Source organism: Brachycentrus maculatus, unplaced genomic scaffold (genome assembly GCF_059751285.1).
Source record: "Brachycentrus maculatus isolate JH-2025_06_01 unplaced genomic scaffold, ASM5975128v1 h1tg000238l, whole genome shotgun sequence".
Lineage (NCBI taxonomy): Eukaryota > Metazoa > Arthropoda > Insecta > Trichoptera > Brachycentridae > Brachycentrus > Brachycentrus maculatus.
Window position 1 is genome coordinate 1,365,344 of NW_028280989.1, and position 15,727 is coordinate 1,381,070.

The window sequence follows — 15,727 nt, forward strand, 5'->3', positions numbered from 1 at the left end:
CCGCCATTGTATAGCGAACGTAGAACAATGGTAGGCGAGTGAAATAGTAAGGACTCACAACTCACCGAAACACTCGACTGTCGCTGGCAAATCAGTATACCCCTGACACCCGCGCGGAGTGTACGCTTTTCGAATTTACTCCGTGCCTGCAGACACACCGCGAGCTTTCGCAGACTTCGCGAGCTTTTTATTTACAAACAATATGGCGTTGTGCTTGACAAGGTCAACAGTGAATTAAGACATCATGGATATGAATAAACATATTATTTAATAAACTGTTTTGGTGTGATGTGATAGTTGTGTTTACGTTCGCTTATTGTCAGTTAGTTAAAACGAGGTTGGATTTTTTCAGGAGACCGATTTAAAGTAATTGTGTTTTTTTTTGTGACTACTAACTGCTTTGACCGATTCTGTTATATTTATTTTTTTGCATGTTAACTTTTTTAAATATTCAATGTCTTTTTTTTAACTGCTTTAAATAATTTTAATATTTCTGTGCATACTTGATTTTTTTGTTGATAAATTAATGCTGTTCATTTAAGTTTAAAATCTTCATTTTTTACAATATTCGTGTTGTAATTTGTTCGTCGATTTTGAAGAAACGATTCGATATTAACTTGCTTATCACGTCTCATATTTCATATAGGGAAATCAGATTTGACGAGCCGTCATCCGCAGTGTCTGACGTAACACTGTGGGAGTAAACAAACATTTGCAATGATACACAATTCACAATCAGACGTGCCACAAGCATCCACAAGATCAATCACTAGCTTTCAAACATTCTGTTAAATCTGACAGATTCAGTAAAAGGTGCATAGCATTATTACAAGAACGCTGTTTGTATCCATCCTTTTTGCGTGGATTCGCTCGTACTGCTTGACTCGTGCGTTTTGAAACCGTAGATTTGATTCGCTTCCAATCGGCAATCATGTGCACATCATCAAATGTCACTGCCACGTCCCTTATCACCCCAGTACGAGTTGTATGTACAAATGTCATTTGGTTCTGGGTATCACGTTACGCCTATCATACTTCTGACATGATTCCTTCATAAAAAGGAGTCATATGGCAATTTGATTTATAAGGGTTCTTGAAGGTCGATACATTTTATTTCTACACCCTCATTGAAATTGATTCACATTCCTAATAATTCTAACAAATCCAATGATTAATTGATTTGAGTAATTTTTAGTACTTTTACTTAAAATGCATTGCTACATTTTAGAGGTTATAGCGCATAGTATACGTAATATTGTCTAATGAGCTTTACGTAGTATTTAAATATTACATAATAGTTTGTAGTTATGTTGTGGCTTGGTTTTAGTTTCAAATTCTTAATTGACAGCAATTAGCACCAAAACATATTTTATGTATTATTAGTTTACAGGAATCATTTGTAATTTCGCAAACAAAATGTAAAAAAAAATCTTTTTTAAACTTAACAGGAATCCCAGCTTAGTGTTATTATGCATATTTCTATCGCAATTAACTATTTAAGAACTAATCATTTCTTGATAAAACTGAATAAAAATAATTAAAACAAATAAAAAATGTCAAAAATCTATAATTTTTCTTTTCTTAGTTATTTTTACAGTATGAAGTACAGTTTCACTAACGTACAATTTAATTCGCGATAATTATTTTGTTGGACTATTTTAAGGTGTATTTTATAAACACATTCGCTAGTAAAGAGTTTATTAAAATACATACTTATAAAAAAATAAGCTTTATTCCATCTTTAAGTTATTTATATCATTATTTATTTGATGTTTCGTACTCACAATCGGAGCAATCCTCTCCCGATAAAAGCACTTCAATTATTCCAAAGTCAAAATTATAAAATCTTTACTTGCTTAAACAAGTAACTTAATTTATTTCTCAATAAACGGATTTAAAATATTTAATTAATTGTGTATATTATATTAATATTTTAAGGTTAAGTTCTTCTTAATTCTTGTTCTTATCGCATTGTTCTGACTATGAAGAGGCTCTTGCTTTCTTGTCGGCTCCAAAGCAAAACAAAGCTAAACAAAACTTCTGACTTTCAAAGCAAGATGGTATAAGAGTTAAGAGCACTTGAGAAGGCGAAGAGCTTTTCAAATTATCATAATTTTGCTGCTTTTTCAGTAACCGGAAAATATTGCTTTATATTTCTTTTGCTACTATTGTGCTTCCTGGTTCATCGTAAATCAAAACGATTTTGTACCTTAACAAAAAGTATTAAAATGTCACAAGTTATTTTTGTTATCATTTTCATTTTACATGTATCTTTCAATGAATTCATGAGCTTAGCAAGTACCTACAAGATTCACTCAATATATGAGTATTAAAATGCGCATTACGTTTTTTTTTTAATAAATTAAACAACAGTCAATACTTTTTTACTCCAAACATTTTATTTATTCTTAATGCTGAATAATAAGTGTTGTGCATTCGTAACTAATCAAATTTAATTCAAATACATAGAAAATATTAGGAATATTACAAACGTCTTTGAAAAAAACTTATTGTAAAATTACAGTTATTACAGTTAATCACAAATTTACAATTACACTGTAATATTTTTTAAATAGAATATATTTTTTCATTTATTGATTTAACTCTTAATTTTAGACTAAGCTTCAAATACAATGTTTGAAAATTATGCGAAATGTATTGAATAGATACACACGTGTCACAATAGATATTAAAAACTAGTGGTATTTACCAAGTAAAACTGAAAAAAAAATCATATATATTTCTGAAGCTTTGCATGTCATATAATTTTCAATGGACAGTTGAATTTTTATCAAAAGACGTCATTTCTTTATTTCGAATATCACAACGTTGAAACCGTTATATATTTGTGTAACATTTGATGCAAATTACGTAATAAATTTTTGTTTTCATTCAGCTGAGTATGAAACTTGTATCTTTAATGCTTTATTTACCTCTTGCACGTATAGCTAAGCCATAAACCACCTTTGAATGCTTATTTCGTAGGATTTGGTAGACCACGGCCCAATCTACTAATTGCCCGAGCCCACCAGAGCTTTGCATGTTTTGCGCTTTATTGCCGACTGACACATTGCCGTTATTCAGCATTCTACATACTATTTTCCGTAAACAAATGGGGTCCGGTTTGGTGAGTCAGACAGCTCGCCGGGGGGCTTCGCCCTCACTGGGGCCCGTAGCAGAAGGGTAAACGAGGAGCGGTAGGGTAAGCTCTTAGAATAAACACGGTGGTGAGCGTAATGCAACTGAAAACTCTGGGATATTTTAAAAAACCAATGATTGGCTAGGGTTCAACCACATTTAAATATATATATATATATATATATATATATATATATATATATATACAATATATATAAATATATATATATATATATATATATATATATATATATATATATATATATATATATATATATATATATATATATATATATATATATATATATATATATATATACATTAAATCAAGTATTTCTTAACAATAAAATGTTATATTCAAGATTTACTATTTTTTACTTCTTTCTGACGTTTCAGACCAAATGCACTAATTTATGGACTTGTGTAACAATGAAATATACTAGTTTATGGCCTAACACGTTGAAAAAAGTGTGAATGACACACCATAAAAATATTAATATTATTGGAATATTAATCGATCTAATATAATAAGCAACATCACTCAAAAATAAATCAATTATATATATATATATATATATATATATATATATATATATATATATATATATATATATATATATATATATAAACATATATATATATATATATATATATATATATATATATATATATATATATATATATATAAATATATTAAAAAATATTCTTCCATTTCATTGAAATTTTTTTCATAGGTAGTTATCATTAAATATGTCTTTCTTTCAGATTTTTCAATTATTGTTAATCTTAAGCCTGTTAGTATCCACATTTCGATTGAAAACTTCCTCAGCTTGTTTACTAATTGTTCGTTACTTGTATTTTTATCACCTTATAATTTGCCTTCGTTGCAGAGTCGAAATATTTGAAACTGGGTTAATCTTTTTCCAGATTTCCATTTCGTCTATTTTTCGAGTCTATTTGGTTCCCGGGAGTTCCATAAAACGGAACGATTCATAAACATTTAGACTCCTGGCGCCGCTCTATATTGATAAGAAAAAACAATGCCTCGCTAAAGGTCGCCTACCTCATTGGCTTGGATTATGATACCTTCGTAACGACCTTTCAGTCATTTCCTGCAGGGCTGACATTCAACCGGCATCCGAATAGATGGACACCGCCATACAAATCTTATACGAAACCAATTAATGTTAATTTTTCGTTTAATGAGGCTGCAAACCGTTCTTTAAATGGCGTCAGCCATTTCTGTATTCTTTAAAAATATAATTTTGTTTTCTTCACTCAACTTATTGAAATTGCATTTTGATTTTTTATTCAAGATATAAAACACGTGATTACGAATTATAATAAAAAAACACCGAACTTTTTTTTATAAATGCTGTTGAAGTAAAATGTTTGTTAAATACATTTAAAAAGGTAATTGTTCAATACTTATACTAACCCAAACAAAATATAATATTTGTTTATACGTCTAATTAGAAATAACCTATATTATGACCAAAATATTATGGCAAAATAAAGGCTAGGTTATGATTTAGATATGAGAATTCGTGTTAATTTTATTTATGTTTTGGTATAGATGCAATAATTAGTATGACAATAATGTGTATGCTCCAATAAACCATCAGATATTTTTGCTAGTTATGCTTTCATCTTGCTTAATGCTTAGAGCGTATATTGTAGTATGAAAATTAGTTGCACGTGCGCTTTTCATTTATAATGTTTATTTTATTTATCTAACACGCTTGTTATATATTTCAAATTTAAAATATATTTATGCTACCATTATTTCCTTCAAAAGATCTCCTCGAAAACATTTTCAAAATGGCTGTTGACAATGAGTGCTTCGCTTGGAACAATGCTGATTGTGCTTTCGAATTTTAATTGATGTTATAAAGACCGATGTGTTAGACTGTTGGGCAAGAAGAGTTCGGAAATAAGTCGGGAAGGAAAAAGAAGAAGGAGCACCGACAGAAGATTGATGGCCACGAATGGGCGCCAATCTGACCAAATTGAACAAATCTAGGGTAACTGAAGTTGACAATGTGAGTACTCGCTTTGTTTTGCCTCTTGAAAGCTTTCGATCCATTTCACACACTTTTATTGATTTAAAATTATTTTCGATAATTGAAACCATTCAGAAGTGTAGAGAATGCTTACCAGCTTATACTATGTGATAATTTTAATGCATTTCAAATTGTTTACGTACTTAATTTAATAAGTTGAAAATTACATAGTACTTATTTGCTGCCTACTTTATGTATAGAAACAAACAATGATGTTATATAAATTACTTCTTTATGACAAATAAAACGTATTATTGAATTAAAATAGGCATATTTTAAATTTATGTATTTTGTAGTATGTTTAATCATTTTAGCACTTCCCTTTAAAAAATATTAAAATAAAAACAATTTCCCGAATTAACAGAGAAACCCCAGTTTAAAAAATGTATTATATAAAAAAAACTTGTTTGTAAAACAAAAAGGCCATTCGGACAGGTATAAAGATTCTCTTATAAAAGAATATGTAAACAATGATTTTATGGTTATTTTTACTGAAAAATTATAAACAATGTAACAAAGTGATCCGTTTATCAAAATCATGGTTACCGTAGATTTGGCATTAGCGACAAATGTGCGCATTTTGGTATCGATAATACCACAATATTACCCCTGTTTACTCGATTCAAAAACAAACATCACGCCAACGAATGGTAAAATAACATTAGGCATCTATTACAGTATTCCCATGGCGTCCTGTCAGTGTCAAAAGTAAAACAAATCACTGCCGTAACCTGATAATTATCGCATTTAATTAGTGCAATCAATCGTTCCCAATCATATGATTTTCCCTCCATTCGCATCACCCTTGGTGTCAATATTCAGACCGCGTCGTCCATTTTAACGAGTTCGAATAATTTGTGAAATTACAGGGAATAATGCTAAAAAGCACACCAGTTTCGTGCATATCAAATAACGGTAAACAAATCATATTTTTTTACCGGTACATACATTATTAATTTGTGATTTACTCGATATATTCACCTCTCTCGTTGATAGAAAATATAAATTGCTTCAGTAATTCCCATAGTGGATTTTTCAATGTCATTTTTTTTCATCAATATTTTTAATGTTAAATAAATACCAAGAATATATATTATACTACATAAGTATTTTCGTAAGAGAACCTTATTATTTTTAATAGTTGTTGTGCGTTAATATTTATCTAGGAAAACTTTTTCAACTATAAAAATATTCATATTCTTGAAATATGTTTTATTTTTGCTTTGATCTTAAAGTACAAACAAGATTAACCTTCAAAGAGGTTTGGATTTATTTGCAGATTCTATACTGGTTAGTTATTTAGTTGCTGAAGAAAGCTCTCTATAACAGTGCTCGTGGGTTGTGTTATGTGTTTATTAAATCTGAAATTAACATAATTCAAAAATTTGTAAAAAATGTTTCTAAAATTCACTAAGCTAGCTTAAAAATATGATAGAACAATCCTAAAGAAATTTTGTTTGGATCAGGTTAACTCTAAACGTCTAAACTCTAAAGTCTTCCTCAATCATGAATGTTGCAGTATTAAACACATTTGACAGATGGTGCACTGTACCTAGGCAGCACTATTGGCCGCCGCATGTTTTTGGTTGCATTCTGGTGCAGCTGCATTACCCAGTAGAGTTTATTATGCATTTGCTTCGCCAGATTATCGGCTATTCCCGCGAACACTACATTCCGAGGTCGTTGAGTCTAAAATATTTTATTACCTTATTTTTGTAAATTTATCTGCAAAACCTAGAAAATGGAATAGAAATTCAAATGAATTAAAAAATATGCATTTTTCTCATACACTTTCATGTATTTTTATCGTAAATTTTTAATAGCTGGATATTCTCGTATACGCAACGAACGAAGAAATGCAGTATTATTTATAAAGTTTTTTTTATCATTTAAAGAAAATTATGAAACGAATGAATCATTTACCTTTTTAAACGACGATGCGTTAAAATATACATCGATCGCTTAGAATTTTAAACAGCTAACTCCATATTTTTTCCTCCATTACAATCTCTTTTACCATTTTAATTCCGCAATATTTAAATTTGTGTACCCTACGTTTATTTTCCCCAATATTTTTTTTGGCAAACCATATTTGGCTTTCTTCAACATTATGTTTCAGACTAGAATCTGAAAAATACCTTAGTAAAATAAAAAAGTTTTGGTATGCACATTCTGATATTTAACGTTTCTGAAAATGTCCTTTTACATTTTCGATGCTCATTATAAACTACCAAAATCGCGTGTTATATTACTAAATAAATAACTGCGCCAACTGGTAGCGGTATCCTTAAAGTAAGAAAATATCCCACCAAATGTGACCTACATATTACGAACATGCATTATTCTAACCTAACTGCATCAAAATGTTCCCATTTTCGCCGGCAAGTTGCCAAATCGGGTCGAATGTAAAGCCAACTTGAAACGTTCCTACCAGTATTTTAAATACATATTCAAAGTGTATACACCAAGGTTTCATTATTATCAATAACATTATTATCAATGACGTATGCGCATTACTTTAAAAAATATTTTTCAATGTATCGTCCCCAATAGTATAATTCTTCCCTCTACTCGCATCACCCTTGGTGTCAATATTCAGACCGTGTCGTCCATTTAAATAAAATGTCCACCATTCAGCCTATTATTGAACAACCATATTGCATAACTTCTGATAGATTTATATATATACAATGTTGTTAGACTTTTTTCATATGTTGGTATTAATTTTCATAGATTTTTAATTTTGACTGACGGTGATACCCTCAGTTGAGAAATTGTTAAGTTTATAGCTTACTCCAATTGAATTATTTTTATTATATATTGATATATTATCCGTAGGGTGAATAATCCATTGTCTATGTTCTATGTAATAGAATTATTAATAAAATAAATACTACAATTTATTTTGACCTTTTAAAATTTTGATTAGGTTAGGTTAGGTTGCATGATTAAAAGAAATGGCGATTATTATAACCTCTCTATGTGTGATCTGGTCTTGCGAAACTTGTAGTGTTAACTCATTACCCAAACATAGTTTATGAAATAGTTAATGAAATAATAAGATAAAATTTAAAAAAAAAACAAATTTAATTAAAATAGGAAGTGAATGCCACACTTTTTTTTTATAATTATTTAAATAAATTATACACAAACCCTCTATTTCAGAGGCTTATTTATACCCTGGTAAAACAGTGTATGTAGAAGAGGAAGGTTAATTTAGTAATAAAATAAAAACAAATAATAAATAATCACACTAATTAAAAATTTATCATCCCGTAATTAGTTTTATTTATAAGCGTTCAAATGAGTTCAATGATAAAAATATTTACCAATAAAATGCAGTTTGTTTAATATTGGACCCCGTTTGTCATTCCACATTACATAAACAGGAATTTTAATTTGCGTTTGTCTGAAAATAGGTTGTGTTGCCGAATGGTTAATCGAAATTTCGTTTTTAAACACCTACAATACGTAATTATCTACCAAAATGTACATAAATTATTGAAACAGGTTTTGTGCAATTTAATTTACTACCCTAAACTGATCAAATAACTCAAACAAAACATGTAATTTAATTTAATTTCGGATAAACTCGAATTGTTTTTTGTTCACACTTTGCTTTGTTTACAATAATTGATAGGATCGTCTACATGTTCTCTCTGCAGTGTGGATGAATTTTTAAAAAATTCTTCCTAGTCGAGGTTTCAGCGCATAGCCTCCAGCTTTTTTCATGGCTACTTAACGCTTAGTTTTTCAGTTGCATAATAATTTCCACAGCGTCAAAATGACGTCCTTCTGTAAATTGTCTAAGTCGTCATATTTAAAAATTTTCACCGAACCTTGAAATATATTTTTACACTGTGTAATAACAAGGGTTAATGGGGTCTAAGGATCTCATAGCATAAATAATGACGTCTTTTTTACATCAAAGCCCTGGTAAAAATATGCTTTTTATGTCAATTCCAAGTCGCACTGATCACCATTTCATTATTTAACTAACTAATTCAACACTGCAGAAAAGTAATGCTTCATAATACTGTTTTTATATTTCAAATATGCAAATAATAATTAAATAAGTAATTGATAGATAGTATATTTTATGTTACCGGTAATAAAATCATACATTTACAACGTTAGTGTATTGTCTCTCAAATTTAGTACTGCGTATCCGGAGTATTGAAGACATCCCGCACTTCTAGTTGGTTAAATTTCAAACGGGGTTTTATCCAATAATCTAATTGATATGAATTATTCATGGAGTCGATACCGCGGCGAGCATTTAATTTACATTTGGTCGCAGTTTATTGCGATTCCCGGGCGAGGGCGGCTCTGGCGGGCCGCGAGACACTACCCCCGGCCCCGCCCGGGCACTGTGCCCTGCGGCCGAAATTCTACCCTCTGATTCTAATCTGTTAACTTCTAATTTCGGGAAAACAATGCAACAGTAAATCAACGAATACGTCAAAATTAAAGCGGGCACTAGGTATTTTATTGAAACGTTGTAAATATTTTGTGAAATGGTGGGTAAAAGATTATCCCGCTTACAAATATGAATTTTATGATAAAATTTAAAATTATAGGTATACACGACAGTTTTTCAGCCCTGATTATATATGATATGTAACAATAATTAAATTACTCTTTTTAAGTATATTTTTTATCTGACGTGTATTTGGGCGTTCCAACTGTACGTAATTTTTAAAGCCGACTGTATCAAGTTAAAATAATTATTAAAAGCCAATAATTATTTTAGTAAAATTAGCTTAGTTTTTCCAACATCACTTATCTTTAATCATCTTAATTTTATTTTATTACTTATAAAAGAGTACATTTAAAAATGGGAATCGCATTATTATTTACTTTTTTTTATTCTTATAAGGTTTATAGATTGTTAAGTGGATGTTTGTTTCATGTAATGAAAAAAAATATATATATATATATATATATATATATTTTATTGTTTCGGCATTTACTTTGTGGTAAGACATGTTGAAAATATTAAAGAAAACGCTTGTTTTTTTACCACTTCAGTTCATTTAAGACAACTAGTTTCGGAAGCTAAGCTTCCATCTTCAGGTCTAAATGTGAACTCAATGTTTTCTTTAATAATCTTAATTTTACACTTATTCTGATTTCTATAAATGACTTCAAGTGAATTTAGACTTTATCTACATATATATAGAAATCATATTTCGGCTTCTATTTTGATGTTTCCCTTTATTTTTGCCAAATACTTTATTGAATAAAATTGAAAATAAAACACTTGTTTTACATCACTTTTTGAGTTCTGTTTTATTTTTAATTTAATCATGTCTTACCACAAAGTAAATCCTGAAACAGTAAATAAAATATTTCCTTCCCGATATTTTGAGTGTGTTCAATTTTTCGTTTACAAATTCTAGGTTTGGTTCACTTTGGAGTTATTTATTTCAAAGTTTATTTGCGGTGAAAATATGGAAGTCCGGCCATTTACAGAGCTGACGACCTGTAATCGGCTAGTTTGGAAAATGAAATTGATCTTTTCAATAAAGGCATAAATACAAAATACCGAAATTTGATCAATATGACAACCATATTAGTAATGTGTAGAATCGTGAATGTTGTTACACAGTGTATAAAGTGATTTATACACTTACACCAATTAATGACAGATCATAGGCCCTGTTTATACTTAGACTTTCATTTGCACATATTTTGACGACATAAATTATTATTTGCATTCACTATCAAATTGTCTTTCTTTATTATTTCTTTAAATTCTATTAATAATAACATTTTTGATGATTATTTTAAACAAAAACAATTAAAATTGAGATATCGAAAAACTAATAAAAAATAATATGTTATTTATGTTTGAAGCACTAACTTTGTGATTTTCCATTTTATAATTGAAATGAAACATTGTTTTTAAATCACTATAAATTATAGTGATTTTAAAACAAACATACATTTAAATTATAATAATTATTAATTTAGTAAAAGTTACCTTCCAGCATCCATGCCTAAATTAATTATGTACAGGTTAAAAATTCAGATACTCTTTTAATTTTCAGGAATATGTAATTAACCTTATTTATGAAATGTTACATATAATATCAAAATCTCTTCTCTACCCTTTGTTTTGGAGGCTTCGGACGGTGTTTCACGCACTTCCGCTCAACTGTAATTACGGATACTCGGTTACCCGCTTCCTGCTTAGAGGTGCTGTGTGGAATTCAATATCCGGTGCTGATCTCCTGTGAAGCCTCCCCCGCACAGCCTCCGAGTAGAACAATCCTCACACTGTCGGGTATTTGCGCCATTGTTAATTGGAATTCGCTCATATTGTGCAGTACTGCAACTGAAAGGCACATCGAACCCGACAATTAATTATTTGTAAGATTGAAATTATTAGAGCAATCTAATTTTCAATATTAGTCGGATTCTGTACTCTATTCATATTTTTTTAACCTCGCTTTTCCAAGCAGACCATATTAAAACCTCATTAATTGATTTCGCAGTCCCTTTTGTGGAAATATGTATTCATTTCTAATTATATATTTACTTATTTCAAGTGTAAAAGAAAAACACTTGTTTTTACCACTTGAGCTTATTTTATTATAACTACTAGTTTCGAAAGCTATGCTTCCATCTTCAAATCTAAATATAAAGTAAAACATAAATAATTATAAAATAAACTCAAGTGGTAAAATACAAGTGTTTTCCTTTTACAATATCATCATGTCTTACCACAAAGTGAATGCCGAAACAATAAATAAAATACTTAATTAATTACTTTACAATCTATAAAACTTGTACATAATAAACAAGGTAAATAATAAATGCATTTCCCATATATTTTTTTAAACTTTTACTTTTTATAGGTGTCTCAACTTGAGATGAAACATTTATCATTTTTATATGAAAGGAGATGGAATGAGAGGAAATCTGACATTCCAGGAATTACAACCTGTCATTTGGCTGGCTTGGAATATTTTTTTTTTTAGTTGAGACACCTATAATACTGATTTATCATCCGTAGAGTGAAAAATCCAGTGTCCAATAAATAGTAATATGATTAGATAATAATAAATTGTTAATGTTTACTTGGTAATATTTTACCATAATGTTCAATATGATAATGACTCAAGCCTCCCTCCTATTACCCATGTTCCAACTGCTAACAAACAAGATACAGCTTCTACCCCCTCTTCATACTTCAACGTTTCAGCGTTTCTCTCAAATTTAGACGTTAGTTCACAAACGGTGTTTTGAATTATGCAAAATGCAGCAAAACACGTATCATAATAGTCATATTTACCAAGTAAAGTTTAAAATTAATTATAACTGTTTGGTTAGGTTAGGTCAGGTTAGGTGTATTTTTTATAAAAGAAATATAAAAATGACTCGTGTTAACTTTCACATCAATCAATTGATACTCCTTCAAATGAATATATTATATTAATTTCCTTAATTCATGGTATGCATTGGTATTGAAAAATGTAATAAAAAAAAATGAAAAAAAAAATCATCTGATGCAAAAGTGAACCAATATCAATTGTTATACAATATCCATATAAAAACTCATCTTAAATTATCTTATCTTCAATATTAAAACGTATCTTAAAAAGGGATATTTTATGTTTCTAGTGAGTATATAATTAAAATGTAGAAATACTCGTACATATAATGTGTAGAACATCGTGAAATATTATGAAATTTTAAATGTTACAATAAAATTATTACGATATTTACCAGAATTTTGACTATTGTCACGTTTCATTTTTGACAAAAAATGTGTCATATTCATTGGTGAAACGAGTGCTTTCACACATTTTCATCATTACGGCGTGGAAAAATCCCTAAAGGCATTCCTTGTGTGATTTCTAAAATCTTTCTAGAATCTACGTTTTACGAATTTTGCCTTCGTAACAGACAATACTTTTTCAGTTTCTTATTTTATGTATATATGTTTAGATTTTGTATGAATACGTAGTCTGCCTTTGTACTTTGAAGGACTCGAGAGGTCGTATTGCGTACTGCCTGAAGGACACTACTTGTCCTGTCGTCAAGTCAATAAAAAATATTGATATCCTTGTTTATGGATAACCTAAATTATGTTTTATGTAACATAATACATTACCTACTCATTTTTAATAAACTTAATTACGAGACATATTTACATTTAAAAAATACATACCATAAATATTCATCGCTTATTTTCAACAAGTTGCTTTCAAAGGTTAAAAATAATCATATTTAAAAAATATCGTAGTACACACTGATCCAAACTTATTCGTTTTTTGTTTTAAGTTCTAGCAAAAAATATCACACATTCTTTAAGTATTTAATTGGTGACTGAATCACATAATTTGACTTCATTGCAAATCTGGCGTCGCGGTTTCGATTCCCGTCATTTGCAAAATTAAATCAAAATATATTTATTTTCAATTAGTCTGGGCAATTGTGTCGTATTTTTCATTTCAACCTTCCCTATTCTTACTTTCCTATCCATGAACAAACATCTTAAGAAAGAGGCTTTGCAGATTATTCTAATAAAAAAATACAAGCTTACCAATATAATATCGTATTGATTTTTTTACTTCAGAAGTCTAATGATCTTATTAGTTATAATACTGGATTTTTTTGTTTTAAATACTATAAAGTAACTGTTTTAAGTGAAATCACTATATTTCTTATTATATTCTTATTATATTATAATCTGTTCGCTTCAAAACCGGTCGTCATTGTAATTTGGTTATAACTAATGTTAAGTTGTAAAATAAAATATCACAAAGAAAGTGCTTCAAATAATCATAATTTAAAAACGTTTTTTTTATTCTTTTTCAATTCATGTTATCGAAATTCCTCACATTATTTACAATAAAACTCGATGTTTTACGTATTTCAAATGTGTATTCCTGAAATTATTTTTGTTGACTTGTATTAACCTTCCATGATTATTCATATTCTTCCTTGTGAGGTTAATTTAGGATTACCTTTCATAATTATTAATATCCTTCCATATGAGCTTTCATCAAACTAATAACAAGACGCACCGAGACATTTCAACGACACTTTAAACAAATTAAAGTGCCACACTTATATGTGTCGCTTTTAATTGCCCCCATATGTCACTTTCAAATCTCAAGCACCGGCGCAGCTCCGTACATTCCATATGGCGCCCTTACTCATTTGGTTCCGTCATACAAAACAAGTAATAAAATTAAACTTTTCAAATGTACAAATTATCCCCTCTAAAGCTCTGGAATAGACGAACTTTTTTCCAATTATGAATCAGTCTCGAAATTAGCTAGTACCTACCGGGTTAATGAAATTCCACCATTGGGTGGTTTTCCGTTTCTCCTTTTTCTTAGCCAATTAGAGGCGACATAATTAGCACCAAGGTGTCTTCAAGACAAAGAAAAAACCCCAAAGAATTTAATTACGCAAAAAAACTTAATTTCACCTTAAAACACTCTCTGCCCTTTTGTAAAAAAAAATTAATAATTACAAACGCATATTTTATCATAATTGTAAATCAGAATGAAACATAGATTGTACAATAAACAAACATTGTGATTGTTTCAAATGTTGAAAATAAGCAATTAACATCTGAAATTGTAATACATACTTATAAGTATTGTAATCGAAAGTGTCTTATATATATATATATATATATATATATATATATATATATATATATATATATATATATATATATATATATATATATAAATATAAATATATATATATATATATATATATATATATATATATATATATATATATATATATATATATATATATATATATATATATATATATATATATATATGTATATATATATATATATACATATATATATATATATATAAAGGGTCCGCCAAATAACTTTTTTTTTTTGAAAATGCTATAAAAAAAAACTACTGAATATTTTCTCAAATTTCTTTTTTTATTTATAAGTACAATCCTTCCGGTTAATAATGGAAAATAATTTCATTCAAATGGCTGCCTCGGCTGGCCATGCAGTAGCCTACACGATCGGTCCAATTTTTAAGCACATTATCGATTGTGTGCAGCTGTATTTCACCAATGGCTTCACGAATATTGTCCTTTAAAGCGTCAATTGTCTCTGGCTTGTCGGCGTAACATTTATCTTTGAGGGCACCCCACAAATAAGAGTCCAACGGTGTCAAATCGCAGCTCCGAGGTGGCCAAACGACATCAGCTCTGCGGCTGATAATGCGATCTTCAAAAACAGGGCGCAAAACATCGAGTGTAGCTTCGGCTGTGTGGCACGTAGCGCCGTCCTGTTGAAACCAAATGTTGCCAATATCCTCCTCTTCAATTTTTGTGAACAAAAATCCGTTCAACATGGCCCGATAACGATCGCCATTGACTGTAACGGCCACTCCTTGCTCATTTTCAAAGAAAAATGGCCCAATTATGCCTCTGGACCAAAATCCGCACCAAACAGTGACTCGTTTTGGGTGTACCGGCTTTTCAATGTATGCGTGCGGGTTTTCTGTGCCCCAAATACGACA

General features: G+C 29.5%; 2 protein-coding genes across 4 annotated transcripts in view; one reads left to right on the forward strand and one right to left on the reverse strand.

The window, feature by feature from the left end:
• Positions 1-15,727, forward strand: part of LOC148306554 (uncharacterized) — a 459,678-nt gene that overhangs the window by 303,853 nt on the left and 140,098 nt on the right. Inside the window, exons 1-2 of one of the 3 annotated variants that reach the window (XM_088264800.1) lie at positions 94-366; positions 4,937-5,180. The exons of the other annotated variants lie outside the window; for them this stretch is intronic. Coding sequence (XP_088120926.1) covers positions 5,127-5,180 — 54 coding nt within the window. The 5' untranslated portion in view covers positions 94-366; positions 4,937-5,126. Of the gene's footprint in view, positions 1-93; positions 367-4,936; positions 5,181-15,727 lie in introns of those variants that run through there. 3 annotated transcript variants of the gene reach the window in all.
• The window catches only part of LOC148306559 (leukocyte surface antigen CD53-like), a 234,979-nt gene that overhangs the window by 22,511 nt on the left and 196,741 nt on the right, over positions 1-15,727 (reverse strand). The window lies entirely within an intron of this gene.